The sequence below is a fragment of the Balaenoptera ricei genome, chromosome 8 (genome assembly GCF_028023285.1).
Source record: "Balaenoptera ricei isolate mBalRic1 chromosome 8, mBalRic1.hap2, whole genome shotgun sequence".
Taxonomy (NCBI): Eukaryota; Metazoa; Chordata; class Mammalia; order Artiodactyla; family Balaenopteridae; genus Balaenoptera; species Balaenoptera ricei.
Genome location: NC_082646.1, coordinates 79,236,097 through 79,260,082, shown reverse-complemented (window position 1 = coordinate 79,260,082; position 23,986 = coordinate 79,236,097). Strand labels below are relative to the sequence as shown.

The following is a 23,986-nucleotide window of genomic DNA, read 5'->3' as shown; positions in this document are numbered from 1 at the left end:
ACAAAATCCACAGAACCATTCCTCAGTCATGTGGGTTCCACTTAATTTTCTCTCCTCAACAACCCACTGCACATGATGACATGTTTCTGTTTATACAAGTGTCCTCACATATTTCAGGAACCTACCTGCACAGCTATACCTCTTCATGTCAATGAGAAATTGTGGTTTTTCTGATAAACACTTTCCTGTGTCCTTTTATTCCAAGTCAAATTACGATGTTGAAGGAGAAGCAATACCCACTCCTCAGTGACAAATCTAGTCTCTACTTCCTAGTGCTTTGTTTCAAATTCAGCTAAGCCTCTGGTAAGGTGTGTGTTAATATAAGGGCCTCAGATACAGACTCTGTCCCTAGCTTGCTAATAAAATGTCACCACTGTAGACAGCTTGAGGCCATCCCCTTATCTGCAGTGTAGGTCTAAGAGAGGGAAAGCCACGAATGATGTAAGTCGCTCTGATTCTGCTCTTTCCTTCTTCAGTCTTAAATGTCCTCTTTTGTTTGTTCTAATAACTTTTAAGGCCACTCAAAGCTCTTTTCTGTCACTTTGTGATTCATGCCCCCAGCATCTAACCAGCTTATGTAGCAAGATCAACCAAAAATTTTGTAATTAATGTTAAAGTCACATCAGTGGCCTTCAGAGACGGATACTCCATATTTTGCCCATTAAGTAGTTATTAAAAGCATGACTGTCTGAGATCTTGAAGACTTCAGCACTGAGGCCTACAAGCTGAGATGTACTTTCCATCTACATCAGCCTGGCAGTGGTCTTTGAAGTGTGACATCTTCACCTAATGCCCTCCTCTCTGCGCTTTGCCTAATTTTCCATTTAGAGAGCTCTCCCTGCCCTCTATACCGTTACAAGCTCTTTGTGCAATTTCATAAAGCTCCATTAACCAGTCTCAGCACTTTCACCATCTATTCATTCTTAACTCTCAAGTCTACCACCCTTTCTTCTCTGTCTCTCCCATATCCTAAGAGGTCTTCAGGACAGTATTTAATCTTGCCTGACTTATCTTTTTTTTCTTTTCATTTTGAGCCTATTTGATCCTTTTATTCTAACATAATTTAAATTATCTCCCACATAGCTTTGTCAAGCTTATTCTGATAAAGGTTTGCAAAGGATGTTATGAAAGAATATTAGAGATACCTTCAGCTTAGCCTTGAGGGGCAAGAGTTCTTGAGAATATTTCTTGGAGGAAATGATATGAGTCTCAAAGAGAAGTAGGATTTCACTGGATAAAGAAGGGCTAGAAGGGCATCCCAGGCTGGGGGAAAAGCACATGCAGAGGGACAGAAATATAAAGCAGCACAATCTGAACATAACACTGAGTAGTTCACTGTTACCATGGCTAAAATGTGAGAGGGATGAGGAGAGACTGTTAGGAGATGCAGCTAGTGAGGTAAAGAGTGATCAAGAATAAGATGACCCTCATGGAAGCAACCTAAATGCCCATTGGCAGATGAATGGATAAAGAAGATGTGGTACATATATACAATGGAATATTACTCAGCCATAAAAAGGAACGAAATTGGGTCATTTGTAGAGACGTGGATGGACCTAGAGACTGTCATACAGAGTGAAGTAAGTCAGAAAGAGAAAAACAAATATCGTATATTAATGCATATATGTGGAACCTAGAAAAATGGTACAGATGAACTGGTTTGCTGGGCAGAAATAGAGACACAGATGTAGAGAACAAACGTATGGACACCAAGGGGGGACAGTGGCGGGGGGGGGGATGGTGGTGGGATGAATTGGGAGATTGGGATTGACATGTATACAGTAATATGTATAAAATAGATAACTAATAAGAACCTGTTGTATAATAGATTAATAAAATTAAATTAAAAAAAAAAGAATAAAATGACCTTGAAATCTGTACACATGGGACAAGGAGGGCCACTCATGGGTTTAAAGCAAGGGATTGGCATTACAAGATTTCTATTACTCAAAGATCTCCAGCAGATCCATAGAAAAGTCAAAGTTTGAAGCAAGAGAGATTGGATAAGAGGTTTTTACAGTATTTAGGAAGGATGTGAAATGACTGAGACTTGGATCGAGGTAAAGAGAAAGGGACAACATGACTGATCTTTCTGGTGCCTTCTCACCTTCGAGTAACTTCATAAGTTATCTCTTCCATCCTTGGACCTTTATTTTGATTTATAAGAGACAACATAAAATTATGAGCATTATGTTTCAACTCCTAATCTTGAAATCTCTTCTAGCCTGGGGTTAGGACACCAAGAGGTCATGGGATTTCAGGATTTGAAAGGGTTTATTCTTGGGAATGAGCTAGAAGAAACCTCAGTGAGGAGTAAAGGAAGCTTTGGGGAATGTCTCAGAGAACATGGCTTTGGACAGGGGACGAGCAGTACAGACTCAAAACAAAACAGATAGCTGATAAGCCAGCCCACACTAAGAAGTTAAGACGTTGCCAAGCTCAATAGGCTTTAATTTCTGATATCTCTCAAATCAGTTCCATACTTTCTTACTCCCATCAACCATTATCAGATTTTTGTTCTCTTTCTTGAACAAACAATAATTGCTTTCAGTTTCTCTGCCCTTCTTCTCAGGGCCACCATACACACTGCTATGGGACTGAACTTCCTGTGTACTGAGAAATCTTTGATACGTATATTCCAGGTTCTTAAAATATGGCCTGAACTCAACTCTTCAGCTTTCTTCCCCATATATACCTACCTTACGTAGACATTAGCCAAACTATATCACTCACTGTTTCCTGAATACTGTCATTTTCTTTGAATAGGATACATTCTCCTTGATGACATATAGAAAGTCATCCCAAATCTACTTCTTATCTGGATGCTTTCATGGCTTTCATACTTTCCTATCTCCAAATCAGATACCATTTGTCCCTCCTTTGAATTGCCCTCTTGAAATTTTTTTTTAAATTATAATGACTTATTTATTTGCCTTATCTCTTGTAAAATGCTTACTGTGAGCACCGAGTCTCACTCAACATTTTATGTTCCACATTGCCAACTAGGTCCTTTGCACTCTTTATTCTTTCTTTCAAAAGATATTTATTAAGCAACTACTAGGTGGCAGATAATATATTAACCACTACAGAAAGCATATAGAATAAATCCAATACATCCTTGCCTTCATGAAGCTTAGAGTCTATTGAGGAAACAGACATTGAACCAATAAACGTAAATATGAGTGCCATCAAGGATCATTCCAGGGGACTAAGGGATCGAAAATCATGTTTTGAAAGTCAATTTAGGTTAACGGACTCAGCAGCCATTCTCAATCTCCTTCTTTCTTTTTGCTTCTTTGCTAGAGACTGAGAAATCAAAACACCCATTTTCTCAGCTTTCCTTGCAGTGGGGGTGACTATATAACTCTACTGGCCAACAAGTGATGAGAAGATCTCCAGAAGGAAGCCATTACCAGTACTTCTTCCACCTTACTCCTGTATTAAACTCAGACCCAGTGTCCCCAGCCATCTTACAACCACAGGGAAGAAACATGAACATGGAAGCCAGTACACTAAGGGCAGCAGAGAAGAAGATGAAAAAAGCCCATGTCCTTAGTAGGATACCGTGTTGGTGAAGAAGCAGCAGCGGTAATCTCTGAACTTCACTGTCTATGAAGTTTAAGGCACCATCAACGCATTTCTTTTGTTACATGTAATCAAGTGCAATCCAAATACATCCAAAGGAAAACTAACAGTGTTGGGAAGTCTAAGAAGGCTGCCTGGAAGATGAACCTTTTGTGCTGAACCGTGAAAAATGTGTATGTGTTAATCTGTCAAAGGAAGTTGGGGGCAGTAGTAGACAGAGAACATTCTAGACATAGGAATCAAGTTGGTCCCTGACGTGGGGCACTCGACTCACTGAAGATGCTACAGAGTGTATGTGGCAATGACTTTTCAGAAAACAAAGGGGATAGTGTCATCATACCAGCCTGAAGAACCAGGGAGGAGCCCTGTAGAGCCATTTAAGGCTTCTGGTCACCAACTTCAGCGAAAAGCCTTTTACAGACTCTGAGGGGGGAAATAATGTGTTTGCATTTTTACGAGCACTCTCTAGCTGCACTGTGATGGCTATATCGAAAGGAGGACGGAGTAGATGTAGTAGGCCAGCTTGGAAGCTGTTGCAGCAGTCTGGGCTAAAGATGGTGGCCTGGGCCAGCGGGCTGTGCCTGATAGAATATTTTTCATAGTGTCCCAATTACCTCATTCCCCCACCCCCCAGGATTGATGTTAACTTCTTCCCAGAATGTACCCTGGATTCCCAGGTGGGAATCATGACATGATGTAAGGTAGACGAAATGGGGAGGGTATACATTCCCTATTTGACAGCAAAGAAAAGTTAGACACAGAAGGTAAACTGCCTTGCCAAACATTTCATCCCTTTAGAGCAACTTCCAGGACAGGTTCTGAGGTCCATGCTTGTATATCATGCCAAGTTAGAAGAACACTTTGTCATAATTAATGTGTTATAATAAACCTTCACTCTGAACTCTTATTTTATAACTCAGCATTAAACTGAGTTATAAACATAGGTAAAACATATTTCAGAGGTAAAACATATGTCTTTTCTGCTAATTAATTTCAGAGTGTATAAGGTGGTATAGGTTTTTTAGTCTAGGGGCCATGACACAGCTCCAGGAAGTAGGATTTTTCTGTACTTCAGCTGATTGATTATTGACTAGCAGTTGATTCTCTAAAAGCATCTCTGTCATGTTAGTATCATTCCCAGTAAAATGACACCTAATAGGGCCATGTTCTTCTCCTTCATCTATCACAATAGCAATCAAAATAATTATGTAAATCTTTATTTAATTTCTTTCTCCACCACAACGTTAATCTATTTTGGAAAAATAGATTAACCAGCATTATCTCTCTAGTGACTGGCATCATCCCTGGCACAAAGCATTTACTTAAAATATATGTGAAACAATAACCAGCAATTATTGAGCAATTACTAATTAGTAGATACTGTGTTAAGGACTTTAAAGGCAACATCTCATTTATTTTCATACTAATCTTATGAAGTAGATATAACTACTCTTTCCAGTTTAGAATTGAAGAAAATGGAACCTAGAGATGTCAAGTTGTTTAATCACAAAATTTAGTAAGTGGCAGAGCTGGATTCAAACTCAGACCACTTATTAATATATGACACTGCCTTTCTTGAAATATGAATGAGTGAATGAATAAATCAAAGAATAGATTGACTGAATTTTCTGACAATGCACCAGGCATCATACAATCTGTTTCCAACTAGTACAAACCCTAGACTTACTAAAAAGTATAAAAATCACCTGTTCATATGTAATTACCATAACATGCTGTCACATTCGTGTTTCTCAACCCAGTAGACATTTGGCAATTTCTGGAGACGTATTTGGTTTTCACAACTAGGAGGGGGAGTTGCCCTGGCATGTAGTGGGCAGAGGTCACAGATGCTTCCAAACATCCTACAATGCACAGGACAGCCCCCCACGACACGAAACTGTCTGGGGGCTTCTCTGGTGGTGCAGTGGTTAAGAATCCATCTGTCAGGGCAGGGGACACGGGTTCGAGCCCTGGTCCGGGAAGATCTCACATGCCGCGGAGCAACTAAGCCCGTGTGCCACAACTACTGAGCCTGCACTCTAGAGCCCGCGAGCCACAACTACTGAGCCCGCGAGCCACAACTACTGAAGCCCGCACATCTAGAGCCCGTGCTCCGCAACAAGAGAAGCCACCGCAATGGGAAGCCCGTGCACCGCAACAAGGAGTAGCTCCTGCTCACCACAACTAGAGGAAGCCCGTGCGCAGCAACGAAGACCCAATGCAGCCAAAAATAAAAATAAATAAATAAAATCAATCAGAATATGTCACTAAAAAAAAAAAAAGGAACTGTCTGGTTCACTATGTCAATTGTGCCAAATTTGAGAAACCTTGTTCTATTATCATATGACTGTTCATATGAAGTTAGATTAAAATCATATTGAAACCACTCCTGTAAAAAAAAAAAAATTCTCATCAGATTAAATAACATGCAAGACTCACAAAATAACACTTTCCTATAGGAATAATAAGAGTGATAATAGAGGAAAAGTGGTGGGGACATTCCTTTTTCTTGTAGGTCAGCAGTGCCTTGCTAAAATGCAGAGCTGAGGAGGAAATGTACACCATTTCACTTTGTAGATACACCTTGACACCTTAAAGGCAGACAAGCCACAAGACAAGCAAGGAGCCAGTAACCCATACTGCTTGGGCCTGAAGCTATCAACTATTACATACTTGAAAAGGGAAGGGGAACAAATAAATTCCCACAGACACATCTCAACGTTATTTAACATCTGTTTCAAAATAATTAACAAGGTACCAAGCTGTTTTCCAACCCTGAAAAACCTGTCAACGAAAGGAACGCGTAGCAAAATTGCAGTTGTTGAATCTAGGCACTAGGGGGCAGCAGCACATAAGTGCGTGGGTTCATCCCTGAAGAAAAATTTAGTGCTGCATTGTTTAAATTCTCCTGGAACAAAAGAAGTAAACATGCTTTTCCCCAACATTTCTCACCATTGCCTTGTATTTCTTTTATTGGACTTAAAATTATTAAGCTGCTTTTGTTTTCTGAATAAATCTTTTATTCTCGAATATTTGTTTCTCTGTGTAACAAATATGTAGCGTGTATGTGGGTATGTAGACGTACAATTATGCATATTATATGAACATAAATTGCATATATTGTATGTAATTATATAAATTATACATATGCCATTTATAATAATAATGCTGGTGAACAGAATCCAATAATATCTGTCACTCTCTGTTGAGCATTTTATCTCACTTAATACTTTTAACAATCTTACAGGGAAAGTATTACCTTTTTCCTTTTGTAGTTTAATTTCCAAGGATCAGAGGGATCAAACAACTTGGCCAGGGTAACACAGCATAATGAACTACAGAAGTGGGATTCATGTTATACATTTCAGAGAGCCCAAAGTCTGTGAGCATTTTGAGATCAGGGATCTTGTCTTAATTTCTATTCTTCCTCACCAAAGTTAAGCGCTACAAATGTATCAGTTGTAATAACACCTTGTGCCCATTTCATGGCATTAAGGAAAAATAATTCATATGGGAAAATGAAGGAAATTACTAGGATGCATGTTAAAATGCAGATGACCAGGCTCACCCTGGACTAATTAAATCAGAATTTCTCATGAAGGGTATTTTTCTTAAAGGTCTCCAGGTGATTCTAATACACAGCAATTACTGAGAATCCATAGGGTAGTGACTATGAGAGTCAAATTTTGAGTAGTTTGAGAAGCCTTTTCTCACTTTTTGGTAAGTCCTCAAAGACAGAACTGAAAATGACAAATAGCTGTGGAGAAGGTTATGAAGGTGATGTTTACCACTGAAGGAGACACAAATTTGCAGCCCACCAACACCGCTAATGTCCCACTCAATTGTGTTCTATTCCATTTGTGGTCAATTTTGTGACTTCAGTGACAGAGGCAGGAACCTATTCTTGTCTATTTCCATAAACAGCATTTCCATGCAAGGTCAACAACATTCATAGAAGTTCGTGGTAGATACAGTTAGAATCATTTCTGTCCTACATCACTGATTATCTTCTAGGACTTCAGCAAAATGTCCAAGATACATCTCGAGATGTGATTTATCATTAATACTAACTCTAAATTACTATTATTGAACACAGATCCTTGCACATAATGAACAAGTGACAACATTCTGCTGCGTGGGTAAGTGGATAAACGGACTGACAGTGACTTATTAAGTGATGAGATCCCTTGCTGGTCTTATTAGTTAATCTTCAAAACCCCACCACAAGGCTACTTAGTTATCTCTACCAGTACTTCTATCTACCCAATTGCTTAAAAAATACCAATCGATGTTGACAGCTCAGATAAAGTTCTCCTTTTCCCATTTTTTAAAACTCAACTGATGTAAACGCAGGTCTGAATTTAGAAATGAAGGAAGGTCTGAAAAGCTTGTGATTGTTTTAACATAACTATGAGATATAATTAGGAACATTTTAAACTATTCTGAGGTGGCACAAGAAAAGTGGCTTGCCTTTGGGAAGACGAGAGGGTGGGGCTTTTTTTGCTGTTGTTTTGGTTTCCGTTGGGTTTTAACCAAACCTCCCCATGAAAAAACTAAGTCATTCTACAGGACTTTTTCAGGAAGTCTGACTCCTATGTGTTGTACTCATTGTATTCAGAATCCATTCAAATCACTACATATAACTTATAGTCAATATCAGCATGAAAGCAATTCCTGGATGTGCTAACATGTTGATATCTTCCAGAATTATCATGCCAATTCCCACATAAAAGTAAAACCATCTATGTCAATTGTTTGTCTGTTGCTTTGTTTTGTCATTTATATCCCAATAGGCACATCATTCTGAAGAGTGGTACTCAGGAAGCTAACAACCCTTCCAATGAAGGTGGCATAATATCCAGTACTTTGAACGGCAGAGAGCTCAGAGCAAAAACTCCAAGTGTTGCAACGTAGTAACAAAAGTAAAGGTGGAGACACACTTAGCAGAGTTCCCAAAGAACCTTGTAATCCATACAAAGTGTCAAGGCACAGCTGTGGAGGTGACTGGGGCATTCCCTGATTCCCAAGACATCAGCAAAGTTATTTAATCAGCACGAATACTGTTCTGTTCTGTATGTAATATTGTTCTTAAATATTAAGCAGCTGCCATCTGGCAGCTCTGATACAGTAGGAACGTGTCAGGAGCAAGGAAGAACAGTTTCCAATGAGAATACTATGTCAGAGTGAATCAGAGAGACTAAGTGAGTGTGTGAGAGAGGACACACTACCCGCCCACCCAGGATTAATAGAAAAAGAGGGGGTGGGAGGGCACTAGATGTCTTATGCCCCTGACCTTCTTTGTCCACCCAGCCTGCAGGGATGTACTTTCTGAGTGTGTGGGTTGTTTGGCTTTTTTTTTTCCATCAGCAAGGATGTTGTGCAGTGTGAGTCTGTGATACACAGAGTAGGTTGGGTTTAGATGATAAAACAGCCACGACTCTCGCAGGCCAAACAAGCTGTCCTTGTCATTCAGAATTCTGAAGATGAAGCATTTAGAGTGTGACAGAAGAACTTTAGAGTTCTATCCCCCCGCCCTTTTTGTTCTGCAAGAGGAAGGATGTCCTTGCAATTTAACTACAGGCTTTTGCCTGTCTCAGGTTTACTGGAGCCTTCTGTGGCCAGGCCAGAAGATGAAATATGGTCTGCAATTGACTCTAACCCATGATCTCAGACCTCACAGTTAGAGGCAACAACCAGTTGAGAAAGAGTGTCAAGAGAGATGTCTCAGAAGTGAAGGTTAAATGCCCTTACAGGAGAGTGGAGATCGAAGGTAGGCAGAGGACCTAGACCCCTTCTGAGAACACGTGTGCAGGATGGGGTCTGATTCCCAGGCATAGTGGGGGAAGGATAGAGCCCGCTTCAAGTGTGCCCGGAGAGGATGGCCAGGAAGGTGAAGAGCCTAGGAAACCTCGGTTGTGAGAAGGGCTGAGTGGACCCTTTAGAGTGATCAGCCGCCACTTACAGTTCAAGCAATTTCTACTATATGCCAGGCTCTTAATATGCAACAGATCCAGAAGGCACATATTTCTATATCCATTTTGTAAATCAGGAAACTTAGGCTCACTGAAGACTTGCAAGAAATCACTGTCCTCGTAAGGCAGCGCTGGGGAGGGGAAATCTTGGTTGGGTGGTGAGGAGTATAAACTATCTAAGCTACAAAGTACCTTACAGATCAGCATCCAGTACTTTCCTTTTCACAGATGGTGACCAGGAGCCCTTTAACAACACCATGACTTGCTCAAGCTGGCTTTGCCCACATCAGCTGAGTCTTATCTTTGTTGGGTCTTCAAACAGTGCTACCCAATAGGTTCTCAACTAAGGAAGTGATTTACTTTATTTTTCTTTGAAACCCCCATGTTTTGATGGAATGAGATAACTTTGAGGAGGATGATGATGGTGATGATAAGCATCCTTTAATTAAGTGACTACTATGTGCCCGTTGCTGGGCTAGCTTTCCTCTCTAGCTCCCACAATGACTCTGTCATAGATATCACTAATCCCCTTTGTATAGTTGAGAAAATTCATTCTCACAGTAGTTGCATGACTCGCTCAAAGTGACCAAACAGTATCAGGTCTCCATCTTATATTTTATTCTAGAATCTGCATTCTTTTTACATATCATGCTGAGAGAATTTGTCTGCAAAAATTATTCATTAAGAAATAACTTAGTCCCCGTTTTAACTAATCAAAAACAAACAAAAATGCTATGTAGAACATCCATTGATTAGTATAAAGAAACGATTATTATACTGATTTGACCTAAAGCCTAATGTTTTGGTGAGCTCATGCACCCTTGCCTTTGGTGAAGGTACAAGTTCCATTTTGCTTTTAGAGATACTAAAATTAGCCTATGAACCCCCATTTCTGTAAGTACAAGACACAGGGAATCTAGATATCTCAAGTTGAGAACTACTTTGTTACAAAATATTAAAAATAATTCCTGCTGATTTTACACTTTTGGACTTTGTATTACACTGAATTAAATTATAAACCTCAAGGAGTTTACTCACACATTTTTGGCTAAAAGCACAGACCAGCAATTGTGATCTGATTTCCATTAAGGTTACCAATGAAAATCTATGAGTTGCTAAAGGGTTACAAATCTCTTCCTGTAGCAACAAAAGCACTATAAATCCGCAAGAGCTTTTCCCTCTGAGGGAGAAAAATTACAAAAGAGAAATGATAGATGGGGCTTGCTAGAAATTTTAATTAAAGGTGTGAGTGAAAAATTCTGAATCAGGCCAGTGGCAGCTGCACTCAGACATGACCTGCTACAACAGCAGAGGCAGGGAAACGTGTTGGGAAATAGATATCCTGTGAGAACAGCCATAATACCCTTGAATTTCATTTCATATGGCTCTCCATAAAGTCTAGCTCTGAAAGGCCTTGTGCAAGACCTCCCTAGCTCAGAGAATAAGTCAGAATACAAAGAAATCAGCTCTTGGTTGCTTAGTGAAACCAGAGTGTAGAGCACAGCATGTCTTTAGTGTGTGTGTGTGTGTGTGTGTGTGTGTGTGTGTGTGTGCTGTCCCTTGTTTGTCAAAGGACAGTATGCCCTGCCACTGTGCACTGCTTGCTGCAGTAATTAAGTACTTAAAAGCCCTGGCCATGGAAGATTCCATATGAAACTTCTTTAAGAAGTAGGATTAAAGAATATCGGCTACCCATATAAATATTGTAATGTTCTCCTCTTCTATTGCAGGCTTTACCAACAAGGCATTTAGGAGATGCATCTTTCCTTATCCATACTTCCACATGCTCACTCACCAGGTTTTGACATGCTTTGGGGGACAGGAAGAAGAAATTGAACTTAACATCACATGAACATGGTTCCATCTCAACTCCATCACTTATAAATTGTCCGACTCTGGTCTGTTAATTTCTCAGGTTCTCATCTATAAATCTCACTAGCCTTGGAGGCTGTTTGTTATAAGGTCAAATGCCCTTAATTCAAAGTGCTTGGTAAATAGTCAAGCATTAAATAAATATAAGATGCTGTGACTATTTTTTCCTTTTGTGATTTCTAAATCACACTTACTCTCCTTTACCATACTTATTGAAAGTTAAAGACTTCTAAGGCTGATTGAATTTAATTTTGACTTTAAGTTAGAATCAGACTGCTTACAAGTCAATACATTTCATGAGAAAAGCATGCTATTCCTTATTACAACCATCCTCATCGTTAGTCTCCTGTATGGATTCCCCCAAAATAACAAAGCAAAAACAAAAACCACTACTCGAAAGAACAGATCATTTTAGTATCAGTAATAAGTAACTCTTATGCCTTTAATTTTTGTTGCAAATTGTAGAATCAAAGCCTTAAATCCAAGGGCACAGGATGATCTGCTAAGTGGTCATTCAGATATGCCTGATCTCTGTGATGTGTACCCTGACCTCCTGGGAAAGACATGGTGGATCCCTAGACCCTCTTATTTTCCTCCAGAGCAGTAGAAGTCTTAGTTGGGCACACAGCTGACTAGAATAAAGGCTACTTTCCTAGTCTCCCATGCAGGTAGATACGGCCACATATCTAAGTTATAGCCAACGAGATGTAAGCAGAACAATCAAGTGAATCAGGAACTTTCCTTAAGTGTTCCTTCTTCATCCTTCCCTCCATGTTTCTGCCTGGGACACAGAGCCACCCTGGACCATGTGTCTGAGACCCACCACTAGCGATGGCAGAGTGTTGAGCTGGAGCAACTGAGTCTCTGAGAACTTTGAGGTGCAGAGTCATCAAACCAGCGCTGGACTTTCATGATGGAGAAATAAACATCTATATTCTTTAAGTCACTGATGTTTTGCTTGTTTCTGTCACTCACAGCCAACTTATGATGTTACTTTTCCACAGCTTTGTTTCCAGAGTCCCTCAACTTTCAAAAATCCTGTGTTATGCCTTAATATTTGTTTATTTTAGTGCCATACATTTGACAAATATTTATTAGGCAACTTTCATATGCAAGACCAAGTACTGGAGAGTATGTGTACTGAGAGAATCAGTGAGCAACCCCAACACAAGGCACACCCCTAAGATCCTTAATAGTGAAAGAAGAAGAAGTTATAGGGCGCTTAGGATCAGTACCTCTTAACAGAGAAACCTAATCTATCAGGGGTCCAATGTGAGGAAGGAAGGTTTGTTGGAGGATGAAACATTAGGAGTGACAACTAAAAAATGAGATGTTAGGCAATGGGCAGTGAGTGGAGGTGCATTCCAGGAAAAGGAACAGTATTTCCAGAGGCCTTTGAGCAGGAAACAACATAGTGTGTTGAAAGAGGAGAAGTCAATATAGTTAGAGCAGAACAAGGGAGACACCAGATTAAGTGTAGAGGGAGTCAAGATCTAAAACTTCTCACTCTATTCCTTTTTGTCTCTCCGTCACCTTCTAAACTATGAGAATGGACTGAACAACGAAAAAAAATGACTACAGTTCATAAAGAACAAAATTCTAGGGCCTGTTTTTCAGAATTTTCTTGTGGGTGGGGAGATGATAGAATTTAAACCCACACCAATCAAAGTATTTCCTGATTCGAGTGTTTGATTTTTTTCCCCAAAAGGAAAAACACTGAAGTAAGCAAAGATAACACTTAATGGGATCATTGTTTTGCCCTAGTTTATATAAGAATGAACAGACCAAACTAAAATATGCAAGTCATCCCTCTCAACAGAACACTGTTTGTTTCCCTGTTTCCAGTCCTTCTCATTTGCAAAAATAAATAAATAAATGGAACTCTCTTCTTTGACAGAAGCTGGCTTCTCAGAATTTTTTGTTTCCTACGTAAGAAAATATTAATGCATTTCACTGAACCAATGTGCGCATACATCCTTTTCTCCATGGTACTGAGAAGAGTTGGGGAAAGCCTATTAAAAGGATTAAAATGATCCATGGAGCACACCAGAGGGCAGGTATCCCTTTTAAATCTGCTGTAATGTCCACCCACAGACTAACAGCCAACCACTACCATTGTAGATAGCGCTCCTAGAGTGGCCCCATTTCCCCAGAACTGTTCAAATATAAGGTAAAAAATTTGCTACCCTGCTGCTCAACTAAGCCAAGCTTTGCTCTTGTTCCTCCTGTCACCTCTAAACTGTTTTCCCTGAATTTCTCAAGCCTGGCTCCTTCTCAACATCTAAGTCTCACTTCCGATATCACCACCTAGGAGAGGCCATCCCTTAGAGCTTTTCCTAAAATAACCCCTCCTGCTTTATGTTACATCACATGTTTCCTTCTAACATTTACCAAACCCCAAATTGCCTTGTTATATGTGCTTACTTAAAATGTATCTGTCTCTTCTAGAAAGTATACTCCTTCAAGGCAGTGACCTTGCCTTACTCACTACTCTATTTTCAGGAGCTAGAAAAGAATTTGTAGAGTATCTGGTGAATGAGTGAAACAATGGTCAGTCCTTTAAAATGAATATTATCATAATTCTCATTACAGATAACTCACAAAGATTTTAAATAGCTTGATCAAGGTTATACAGCAAGTTGATGGCAGAATCACTTGACCCCAGGGACTCTTTTAAGCTATCAATGTTTCTTCTCTTAAATTTTTTGGTAAAAAATAATGTATCTTAAGAAAATCTTCATTTTCAAAATTCTAGTCTCTTCTTTGCCTTTTCCCTCTATTCTATTAATATCCAATCAAATCTACTTTCAAACTACTATTTACATTGTCCATCCTTTTTCTTTCTACTCTCTCTGCCACCATTTTAATTAATAGTCACATCCTATGAACAATTGGAATAGCCTCCTAATTAGTTGCATTGCCTTTAGTTTCTTCCTGCTCCAGTCTATAATTCTATATATGACTCTCCCAGATTAATTGCCTTAAACTTCAATTTTATCATGCTATTGATCAGCATCTCCAGTTGTTGTCTGTTGCCATCAGGTTAAAATGTAAATTTTTTGGCTTACATTCAAGGCCCTTCACAGCTGCCCCCAACCTACCTTTCTCACATTATCCTCTCCTTAAACTCTCTACATGATCTCCAGCTAAACTGGCCCACTCACTATTCAAACATCTCTTGAGTTCTTCCTATTCTTCAACCACACTTACTCTATTATTCTCCAAAAAATGCCTTGCCACATTCAAATTACATTTATTTCTCAAGACACTGGAGAATTTCCACCTTCTCTTGGAAAGTTTTCCAGATAACTCCAATGTACATGGATCCACCTGTCTCTAAATTCATCAGTACCTAGAACAGTGCCCAGCTCATTGTAGGTATGCAGCAAATTTTTGTCCAGTGAATTACTGAATCTGTGGTTGAAATCATGCTCTGTCTTATGGCAGCTTTTATTTTGTCTTCTTTTATTTTATCTGTATGATTAAACCTCGGGTCCCTTTCCAACTGGGTCTTTGAGATATGAGGCCATGATTCCTATTCATCTCCTTACACACAAGAAGTAATGCCTGCCTCTTGTCTAACAGATTACTCCACATGCTTTAACCAAGTGAGCCAAATGTCACATTGTATTACTGATAAACGTACACTCTCTGATTTGTTTTATGGCTCAGGATTTAACAACTACAACACATAAAACAACTGACCCTACAGATCTTATCAGAGAGATGCTTAAGATTCAAAGTATACCTCTCCTTTTTCTTCAGGGAGTATTTTACCATCATTGATGCATTATGAAATCAAATTGTCAATCTGAGCCATTTCTTGTTGGAATTCTAGCTGCATTCTTTTTTTAACTTTTCTGATCCTCATGAAATGACAACCCCCAGTTATGGTGTGCCAACAATGTAAGGACACCAAAATAGGTACCCAGGATAGAAACTAGTATAAAACAGGGTCCATACACTTCTGGGCAGCACACACAAAAGGCAGCATGTACAAAAGACATACTGACCAATATCACTTCTTCTCAATACTATGTGAGTATCGTCAGTTAATAAATGTCATGGAAATTCAAAGGAAGTATGAATTAATGAAGGCTGGGGCATTACAGGAAGATACCTGAAACTCTCTTCAACAACAGTGCAGTTATTTTTGAGTCCATGCACATGTCAGCCTGCTCTATATGGTCTCTACTTCCTATAAATATGTAATCTGCAATTTAACTTTAATACCTTCACGTATGTTTTTAAGAGAAAGAAAAGTAGATGATATTGACAACTTGCTCTTTAATCACTTGGACATTGATTTAACGCAATCACAAAGAGGTCTTCCATCCACTGTAGCCAAAGCAGCTACACCCAATATCTCTCTTCCACATTATCCTATTCTGTTCCATTTCTTACTAGTACATGAGAACAGCTAATTTATTTATTGACCTATGTCAGGGGTCGCCAAAATATAGCCCATAAAACAAATATGACCCTCATTCTACTTTTATAAATAAAACTTTATTGGAACATAGTCATGCTTACTCATTACATATTGCCTAAGGCTGCACTTGTGCTAACACAACAGGGTTGAGTAGTTGTGACAGAAACCATATGGCCCACAAAGCCTAAAATATTTATATCTGGCTTTTTTCTATCTTACCCTTGGCCTATGAATTTCTTGTCTGTCTCCTCACTCTCAGAACTTGAAAAGAGACATTTTTGTTTACTGCTTTGTCCATGACATTTGTACCTGGGACATAATAGATGCTTCATTCCTGTTGCTGACCACTCTTGGGGACTTAACAGGAGGAGTGTAAATTGTGTTAACATGGACCCAAAGCTCTGAACTCAGCTGCACATCTGGAATCACTGCTTTCTGGGTATATATGTAATGAACTCATGTAAAGAAATTTGTAACTGGCCAAAGAATACTCTGGGGAGGATTCTTGGCCCAAGAAACAGTTTTATAGAAAATGTCTTGGCCTCACTGCTGGGCTTACTGGGAGCAGAGCACTGTATTTTATATAGCCCTGCTATGCTAAACAAAACATGTGCTAAATCACCAGGCAGGCCTGGAGCTGAGAATCTGGGTAACATTTGGAGAATAAGAGTTTAGGGTAACACATTTCTAAAAACTTGTTGATAGGAGCACCAGCCTGTGCCTTTTAATTAATTTATTTGACTCTTGTCAATTGATATCACCCAGAGGTTTTAAGAAACACACACACACACACACACACAAACAGTTGTAAAATATAAAAACACCACTTCCCATCATTCTCTTCTAGTTTCTAGGAGTAACTTACAATTTTATTCTACGTAACATTCTCACCAAAGAAACTCCTTATTAACAAGTGGAAACTCTGACCTATTGAAACCCAGCCAATTCCTCTATGCCAGGCAGATGTGTCAGAACAAGCCAACACCAACATGTCGATTTTTCGATATTCTGTTTAAGGGACAAAGATGAACGTAACAGTGTCTCAACGTTAAATAACCTATACACCAAGATAGAGAGCCTTGCCCAGTAGATCATAATATGTATTATATCTGGAAGTTTTATCAGATAGGTCTCCAGGTTGAACTGCCCCTGTCATGACCCATACACTCTTCAAGGCAACATGGGTGGATGGTATTCCTCCAATTTTACATCATTTCAATCCATTCTCCACACTATAGCCTTAGCAATTTAAAATGTAGTCTACTCACATCTCTCCCCTTCAAAAAATTCTTATCTCCACACTGCCTTCAGGAGCTAAAGCTCTCATAATACAGGTGGTTCAAGAGTTGGCTCTGTGTCTGCCTGCCTGTCTCCCCTTTGCTACAAGCCTCTCTTCACCCCCTCCCTCCCTCGCCCTCTGCTCTGAAGGCTGCACTTCAAAGAGTTTTGATAATGTCTCATTCTATCTCTGGCTCCCATTCCTCCCTTTCTATCTTTTTCCCTATCCTTTTTTCTCTGGCGCTTCTGAGCCTTTGTGCATGCTGTTTCCTTTCTGATTCTGATTGAAACACTCTCTTTTCTACTCTTTTTCGGCTAACCTAGACTATTATTTGAGTCTCATTTCAGTCTATTCTTTCTCCTGATAGCTCTTTCTGATTCCTGAAGTCCACATTAATAGAAAAACCCTATGATAGGTAACACTTTATTTGGAATTCCACCCCCAAATCTAACCCCCCAAAATGTTTTACCTGAAAGATTAATGAAAGGTAGAGCTCTAACTTAACTGTGATGTCTCCCCCAACATGATCTAAATTCTTCAAATCAATGTACTAAGTACACCTTTAAGTACTCTCCCAGCTCTCCCAAGCAATTTAACCATGCATCTCTTGGATAAATCTTTAAATGCTTTGTTATTAAAAAAAAACCAAAACCACAGGAATTATTCTATTAAAATACGGAAAAGTGCTCTGTTTAAAATGACACACTAAATGTATTCTAATCAAGGACATAAGACTTGTTTTGAAAGCCCTTCACTTTAAGGAAATCAAAGACAGAACATGGATGAAGGCAAGCCACCTGTAATAAAAAGTTCCAATGCCTAGTAATATGAGAAAACACCTGTTATTCTGGAGACAAACTTGTAACAGAGTAAATAGGCTTGCAGATAACAATAGGAAGTTGCATGTAAAATAAAAATGGAGTGTTGATGTTTTTAACTGGGCATGTCTGGGCAGCAAACACCGGGTGGAGGCATTTTAAGTACATCAACAGCTCCCGCACTAGCCTCTGGTTATGTGGACATTGCTGTAATCTAAGTGGTTAAAATGATGCTTGCCACCTTTTTTATAACCTGCTGTGGGTAGAGGGTGAAAAAGCGGTATCTTGGGAGTGAAGGAAATTGATCTCAGAAGTGCCAACAACAGTAGGCAGAAGAGGTAATCTTGCTTCAGAGAGAACCAAACAAGTCCCAAAGCAGGCACCCAACTCTAGGCCTATACAGACCTGGCCAGATCCGAAGCTGGTGTAGATTTCCGAAACTAAGGTTGAGGTGTGGCATTGGGTATAAGGAGCAAAGATGACGAGAGCATAAGTCCCACCTGTGGAAAGGGGTTTGAATGAGGCAGGGAGAAATGAAAACTGGGAACAGAACTGGGTGATGAGACTCGGGAATGAAGATAGTTTGGCAAGCCTCCCTGGCAAAAGTTGGAGGGGCCACAGGGCTGAGATCCCTGCAGGGAATAGTGTGAGAGCAAAGTGGAACAGCAAGCAGCAGACTGCAGCCCCAGGAGGAGGAAGGACTAGGGGCTTGGCCTCAGCTGGCCTCTAGCTATTTCAGCCTGCAGGTCCAACGTACAGCAAAGCTTTCTAAACTGTGCTCGTCACAGCCTAGGACGCTCTTACTGTTCTTCCAGAACCTCCTGTGTTCACGGGTGAAAGGAGAGGTAACTCCCAAGAGGGGCTGTACCCACCCAATGATAAAGCTCAGCTCCAAACTCTTGCTTTGGGCATTATAGGGTCTCTGAGAAATGCCTCCAGGAAGCAAGTCTTGAGCTTGATTTTAGTGCATTTCACTTCAATTAAGACAATGTCCCTGTTGTCATTCTATGTCTGTATTTGAAAGAAAAACAAGAGACCAGAATGGGGATCCCACCCCCAAAACTTAGCAAAGTATGCTCTCTTCCTCTACTCATCTTCTTAGGGGAAAGAGGGAAGGTAAAGAAAAGGAGAGAAGAGAATTCTGCACTGTTTTTAGCCTTCCCAAAGGGACGTTAACTGCCCGCCAAAGAACTAGCCTGCCAGCTCCATTGCAAACCTCCCCTATAAAATCCACGACGCCTACTGAAATCATACCAACTTCAAATATGTTCTATAGAGATTCACCCTAAAATGTGAAGCACTGTGATGAGGGTTATCAGATAACTACATTCCTGACTTTCTAGTTCAATACTCATGCCCTTTTAAAAGACATTTACGAAAAATTCTTTAAAAAAGAGAAAAGCAAAGAGAGGTGTGGCAATTTTAAGTCGTGAAAAGAACACAGACATTCATGTTCTTTGAACAAAGAAAACCTGTCAGGCAACATCTTCCTCTTTAACCAAGTGACATCTGAAAAGTCAAAAGGGAAACTTCACACCCAGCTAGGAAGAGTGGTTCAGTCAATTTTGGTGATAGATGGGGGTCAAGGCTGTCGTAGTCAGATCAGAGCAACGGATTTAGGTTTCACATTCATTTAGCAGTAAGTTGCTTCACAAGTCATTATGCAACGACTTTCAACAGGTCCAAGGAAAGTTCTGTGTGGTGTTTTTCTGCCACCCGACACAGTCATGTGCTCTGATGTTCTATAACATTTTCAGGTTCATTGAGGAGATTTTAGAAGTGGTTCTAAGGGAACTCATCTCCTTCTCCTGCTTGTCAATTATTAATGTGGATAACCGGTTAAGTTATACTTCATTGTCAGAATTATCAGTAGTGTGTGACCAATTATTTATATAATTAAGCATGATCTTTATAAAGAAACACAGCTTACAGAGGAACTATATCCTTGAGATTTCTAAAAGTTTTTTGCACATGTCTCATGCTCGTGCAGTTGGTGAATGAGTGCAGAAATAAATTACGGATAAGTAGATGCATTCAACAACACTTTTTCTGAAATCTAAACTAGTTATCATAAAGTAGTTTCAAGATATATTCATCCTGTTTAAAGAAGAATTGACAAAATGGATCTTTTCTAACAGTTATTTGTTTATGTGAAATAGATAAGACTTACTCAAGTAAGCTATTCTTTCTAGATCATAATTATTAATACTTAAAAACTAAAAATGAGCTAATATTTCTGTCTACACTGGAAACCTCAGGGCCTCAAATTCAAGTCCTATCCCATTCCTATCCCCTGTAACTTTTCTTATACTAAAGTAATAAATCACACGTGTTACTTAAAGCACTACTGATATATCTGGAGGTTAGATATGGTGTCAGGAGCAGAAATTTGGCAAAGGTCCATGGGGTTCCATGTGTTAAACCGCACAGGGCAATTTGTGCTATGGGAGTAGAATGAAATTATAATTTCAGCATTAAATATTCTGAAATTATATGGTATTTCATTTTTATTCCACAAGTGTATTATTTTAAATATTTTAAAGCAAAGGCTAAAATGATATTGCATACAGAAGCTAAACCCAGGTTTATACTTTCAAATAATAGGAACAATGAAGGAATACACTGGAGTATGGGAATTACACTAAGAAAAGACAAAAATTACTAGGTTACCTCCTGCCACCTATCCACAATAAGCTCCAGATTGCCATTTTTACAAACTGCTATGGGAACACCAAAGGAGAAGCAGCATTTTAATACCTCACCAAAAAAAAAAAAAAAAAAAGGAATAAAAAACTGGTAAAAGATTCACTTTTGGATGCCCAACTTCCCTCATTTGATGGGAGGCCAAGGCTCCACAGTGAAAGCAAAGTGGAGAGGTTTTCCCCTAAGTTTTTAAATTACTAAATCATTACTTAAATTATCTAAGTAATTACCTTAAACGTCTGCTTTGCTTTGGCTGTGGAGATATAGTCACAACCATGAAGACCCTACTGAAACAAGAAGATATGAAGTTCATAAAATGTTCTCCATCTCCACTGCAGAAAGGAACACGAACGTTACCTGAAAATGCAAACTGTGATCTTTTGTGATGAGGTTAAAGAAAACCTTTACTTTCAAGTTATAATGACTATTCCTATATTTCTTCATATCCTATAGTCAAGGGAAATTTTATTGCCTAATTATCTACATTAAGTGATAACTAAAGCATACGTAGTCTGAGAATTGTAGACTGTGTTAGTCATTCACATTTTAAAACACAAATGTTTAGAACTATCCATTTTCTGGGGTCCTTTGGTCTCTTGTTCCTTTCTGAGTTCTTACTATAACAATAAGAGATCCATGTAAGGAAATAATTTTTCCCCAAAAATAGACATCAAGTCTGTGTCTCGATTCCACAAGTGAAATATACCAGGCTCTAGAGAATGTTTCATGAAACTGTAGAGAAAATTGTTAAGTAAATGAAGTGTTTATTTTCTGTATGAAACTTCCTGTTTTAGGGGAATATCCTGCCATCTTGATCTTACTTCCCCACTTACTTGGCCTATTGCTTTTATTCAAGACCTTACCATTGTATTTACACTCAGAAAATTGTGGCACGTGGGTACACTACCACTTCCTTCTGTTGTAATTAAAAAGGTATTTATGCAGTGTTCTAATCTCACGATGGTCACATACTCACAGCGAGATGCCTAGTTTATCTGAAAAGTCATTGGTTGAAAGTCCTTCAGTCAGAATTGAGGGACATGTCCCAGATTCTCAGCTTAAGCGTCAGGGTTCCAAAGTAAAGTTATCCTTGGGAAACATTCATTTCCCTTCCCATGATTAGATAGTATTATGGCTGTAACTTATTATTCAAGGCTATCTTCCATTTTATCCTTAGAATATTTCATCTTTACCTTTCCTCTAGCTGATATATATAATTGTGTTATCCACCAGATCTATGAATGCTGTACGTGAAGAAAGACCTTACTCAATCCTTGGTGCCAAGATGTCAGTTTAAAAACCCAGGCTTCTTTGGAATTCTTTCAGTGCTCATTGGAGGATTTCTTTTTGTTATAAGATGTTGAGTAAATACAGGAGATAGATGAGCTATCCAAGGTCAGATATGAGATACACTCCTCTCTTGGCTTCTGAGAACATTTTGGCTCCTTGTCATGTTTGTTGTAGATTGTTAGGGAACTTAGAAGAAGGTGGAAAGACATTTTCTAAACATCACCATGGGAGAGGGATTTTTTGACATATACATTTTGGTCCAAAGTGCCTCTCTGTGCAAGGCTGAAGCCTACCTTAGCTTTAGGTAGACAGGCTCATAAAACTCCTAAGGTTCTGTGTGCCATATGACTTTCCATAATTTTTCTATTAGCCCAGGACTTCAAAAGACCATGATTATCTAAAGAAGAGTCCTAGATCGGGTCACATTATCATGGCTAACACACTGGTGGATGATGACAAATTAATGTGTGACTATTTGTCTGGGTGCTGCAGTTTGGGAATGGGATCCTTGGAGACGTTATGCCTAATGCCAAAGTTAGAAGAGAATTTGAAATCCCAGGTCTGCCCTTTACCTGCCTTCAAATGAGGCCCCAGAGAGACTATCCAAGCATCTCTGCCCCACATGTTCTATGAGGCTGGATTTCAAGAAAAATACAACAAGTGACCATGTTTAGAGTAAAAGTTAAAGACTCTTAACTAAGGTGTCAGTTTCTGTGAAAATGAACCCCAAAAATTATAGAGTTAGTTTAAAAAAAGAGAGAGAATGAGAAAGCCCTTTACATGGTGATAGCTCAAATAATTATAATTTTTCCATGGAGTTTATAGTGCCCTAAAATGTAGCTGTATTACAAGCTAGGTTATAAAACCTCTGGACTAGAGAGAAGGCATTTCTCCATAATAGCCAAGAGCTTTGGAAGAACAAGTTGTGAGTATAGTGCAGGAGAATTAGAAGTTGGCAAGAGAAGCTAGTATGTAAAAGGAAATGAATATAAGAGAAAGCTGCAGCTAGGAGAAGAGTCATATAATATAGTGATTTCTTGCTGATGTTCTTTTTAGAGAAACAGGGCAAGTATCTCTAAATAACTCACCGTGATTAAAAATTTTTTTGGTAACATCAGGATTTTCATTATAGTAAAGCAAATTGAGTATATATCCTATTGAGTATATATCCTAAGGCCAGTATTAAACCCAAATTCTTATACCTTGTTCTTCCCAAAATCTACACAAAGATTTCCTCAAGATCTTAGTATGCTTCTAACAAGATGGCAGGAAATGGCAGAATATATCCTAAACAACATACAACCAAGTTTCAAATGAAAATGTTAATACTAATAAAAGCGGAACACACCATTCCAGTGAATGAAAAGTTGACGTGAATCAGTAAGATTCCTGAAATAAAAGTCTTGGCAGTTAGGTGATGAAGGCACCTGCTGGGTCCAGAACCAAGATTCCATGTTTTTACTGAGGAACTGAAATTCAAAATGTCAAGTATTAGAAGAGAAAGACAAGGCAAGGTCTAACATGACCAAGTCTTCAGAAATTTAACTCATTGATTTTATGAAAAAGATACCACTAAATAAATGAGCTCTAATTTATTATAGTCAATGTTGTAATGACAAAATTGCTACCATGCTTGACTACATTCGGTACAAACTCAAGATGGCCACAGTTGCAAAGTATGTTTCTTAATGAATCTGGCTGCATCTTGTTTATGCAACTTGAGCCCTTGGAAGGATTACATACAATTTATAATGACAGACATTTCACAGGTTTGTTCTCTGGCTGCTAGAAGACTCATCAATAATTCAAGAACACAACACCCTTTGTGTATAATTGTTCCATTTCTTTCCCTTTTGCAAAAAATCATTAAAAAATCATTCACATTTATACCAGCATAGAACATGTAAACCAAGAAATGTTCTTGTTGGGAAGACTACAAAAGGAAGAAATAAAAATCTTATAAACTTTACAATTTCATATTATAATGTAACACAAGGCAAATGATTCTTAAATCAAAACCATAAGGAACAACAAA

General features: G+C 38.9%; 1 protein-coding gene across 11 annotated transcripts in view; it reads right to left on the bottom strand.

Moving 5' to 3' along the window:
* GAS2 (growth arrest specific 2) overlaps positions 1–23,986 on the bottom strand; it is a 159,753-nt gene that overhangs the window by 16,714 nt on the left and 119,053 nt on the right. For 10 of the 11 annotated variants that reach the window (XM_059931277.1, XM_059931279.1, XM_059931280.1 and 7 more), the window contains one exon: positions 20,892–20,945. The exons of the other annotated variant lie outside the window; for it this stretch is intronic. In XM_059931277.1, the coding sequence (XP_059787260.1) occupies positions 20,892–20,945 (54 nt within the window). The remainder of the gene's footprint in view (positions 1–20,891; positions 20,946–23,986) is intronic. 11 annotated transcript variants of the gene reach the window in all.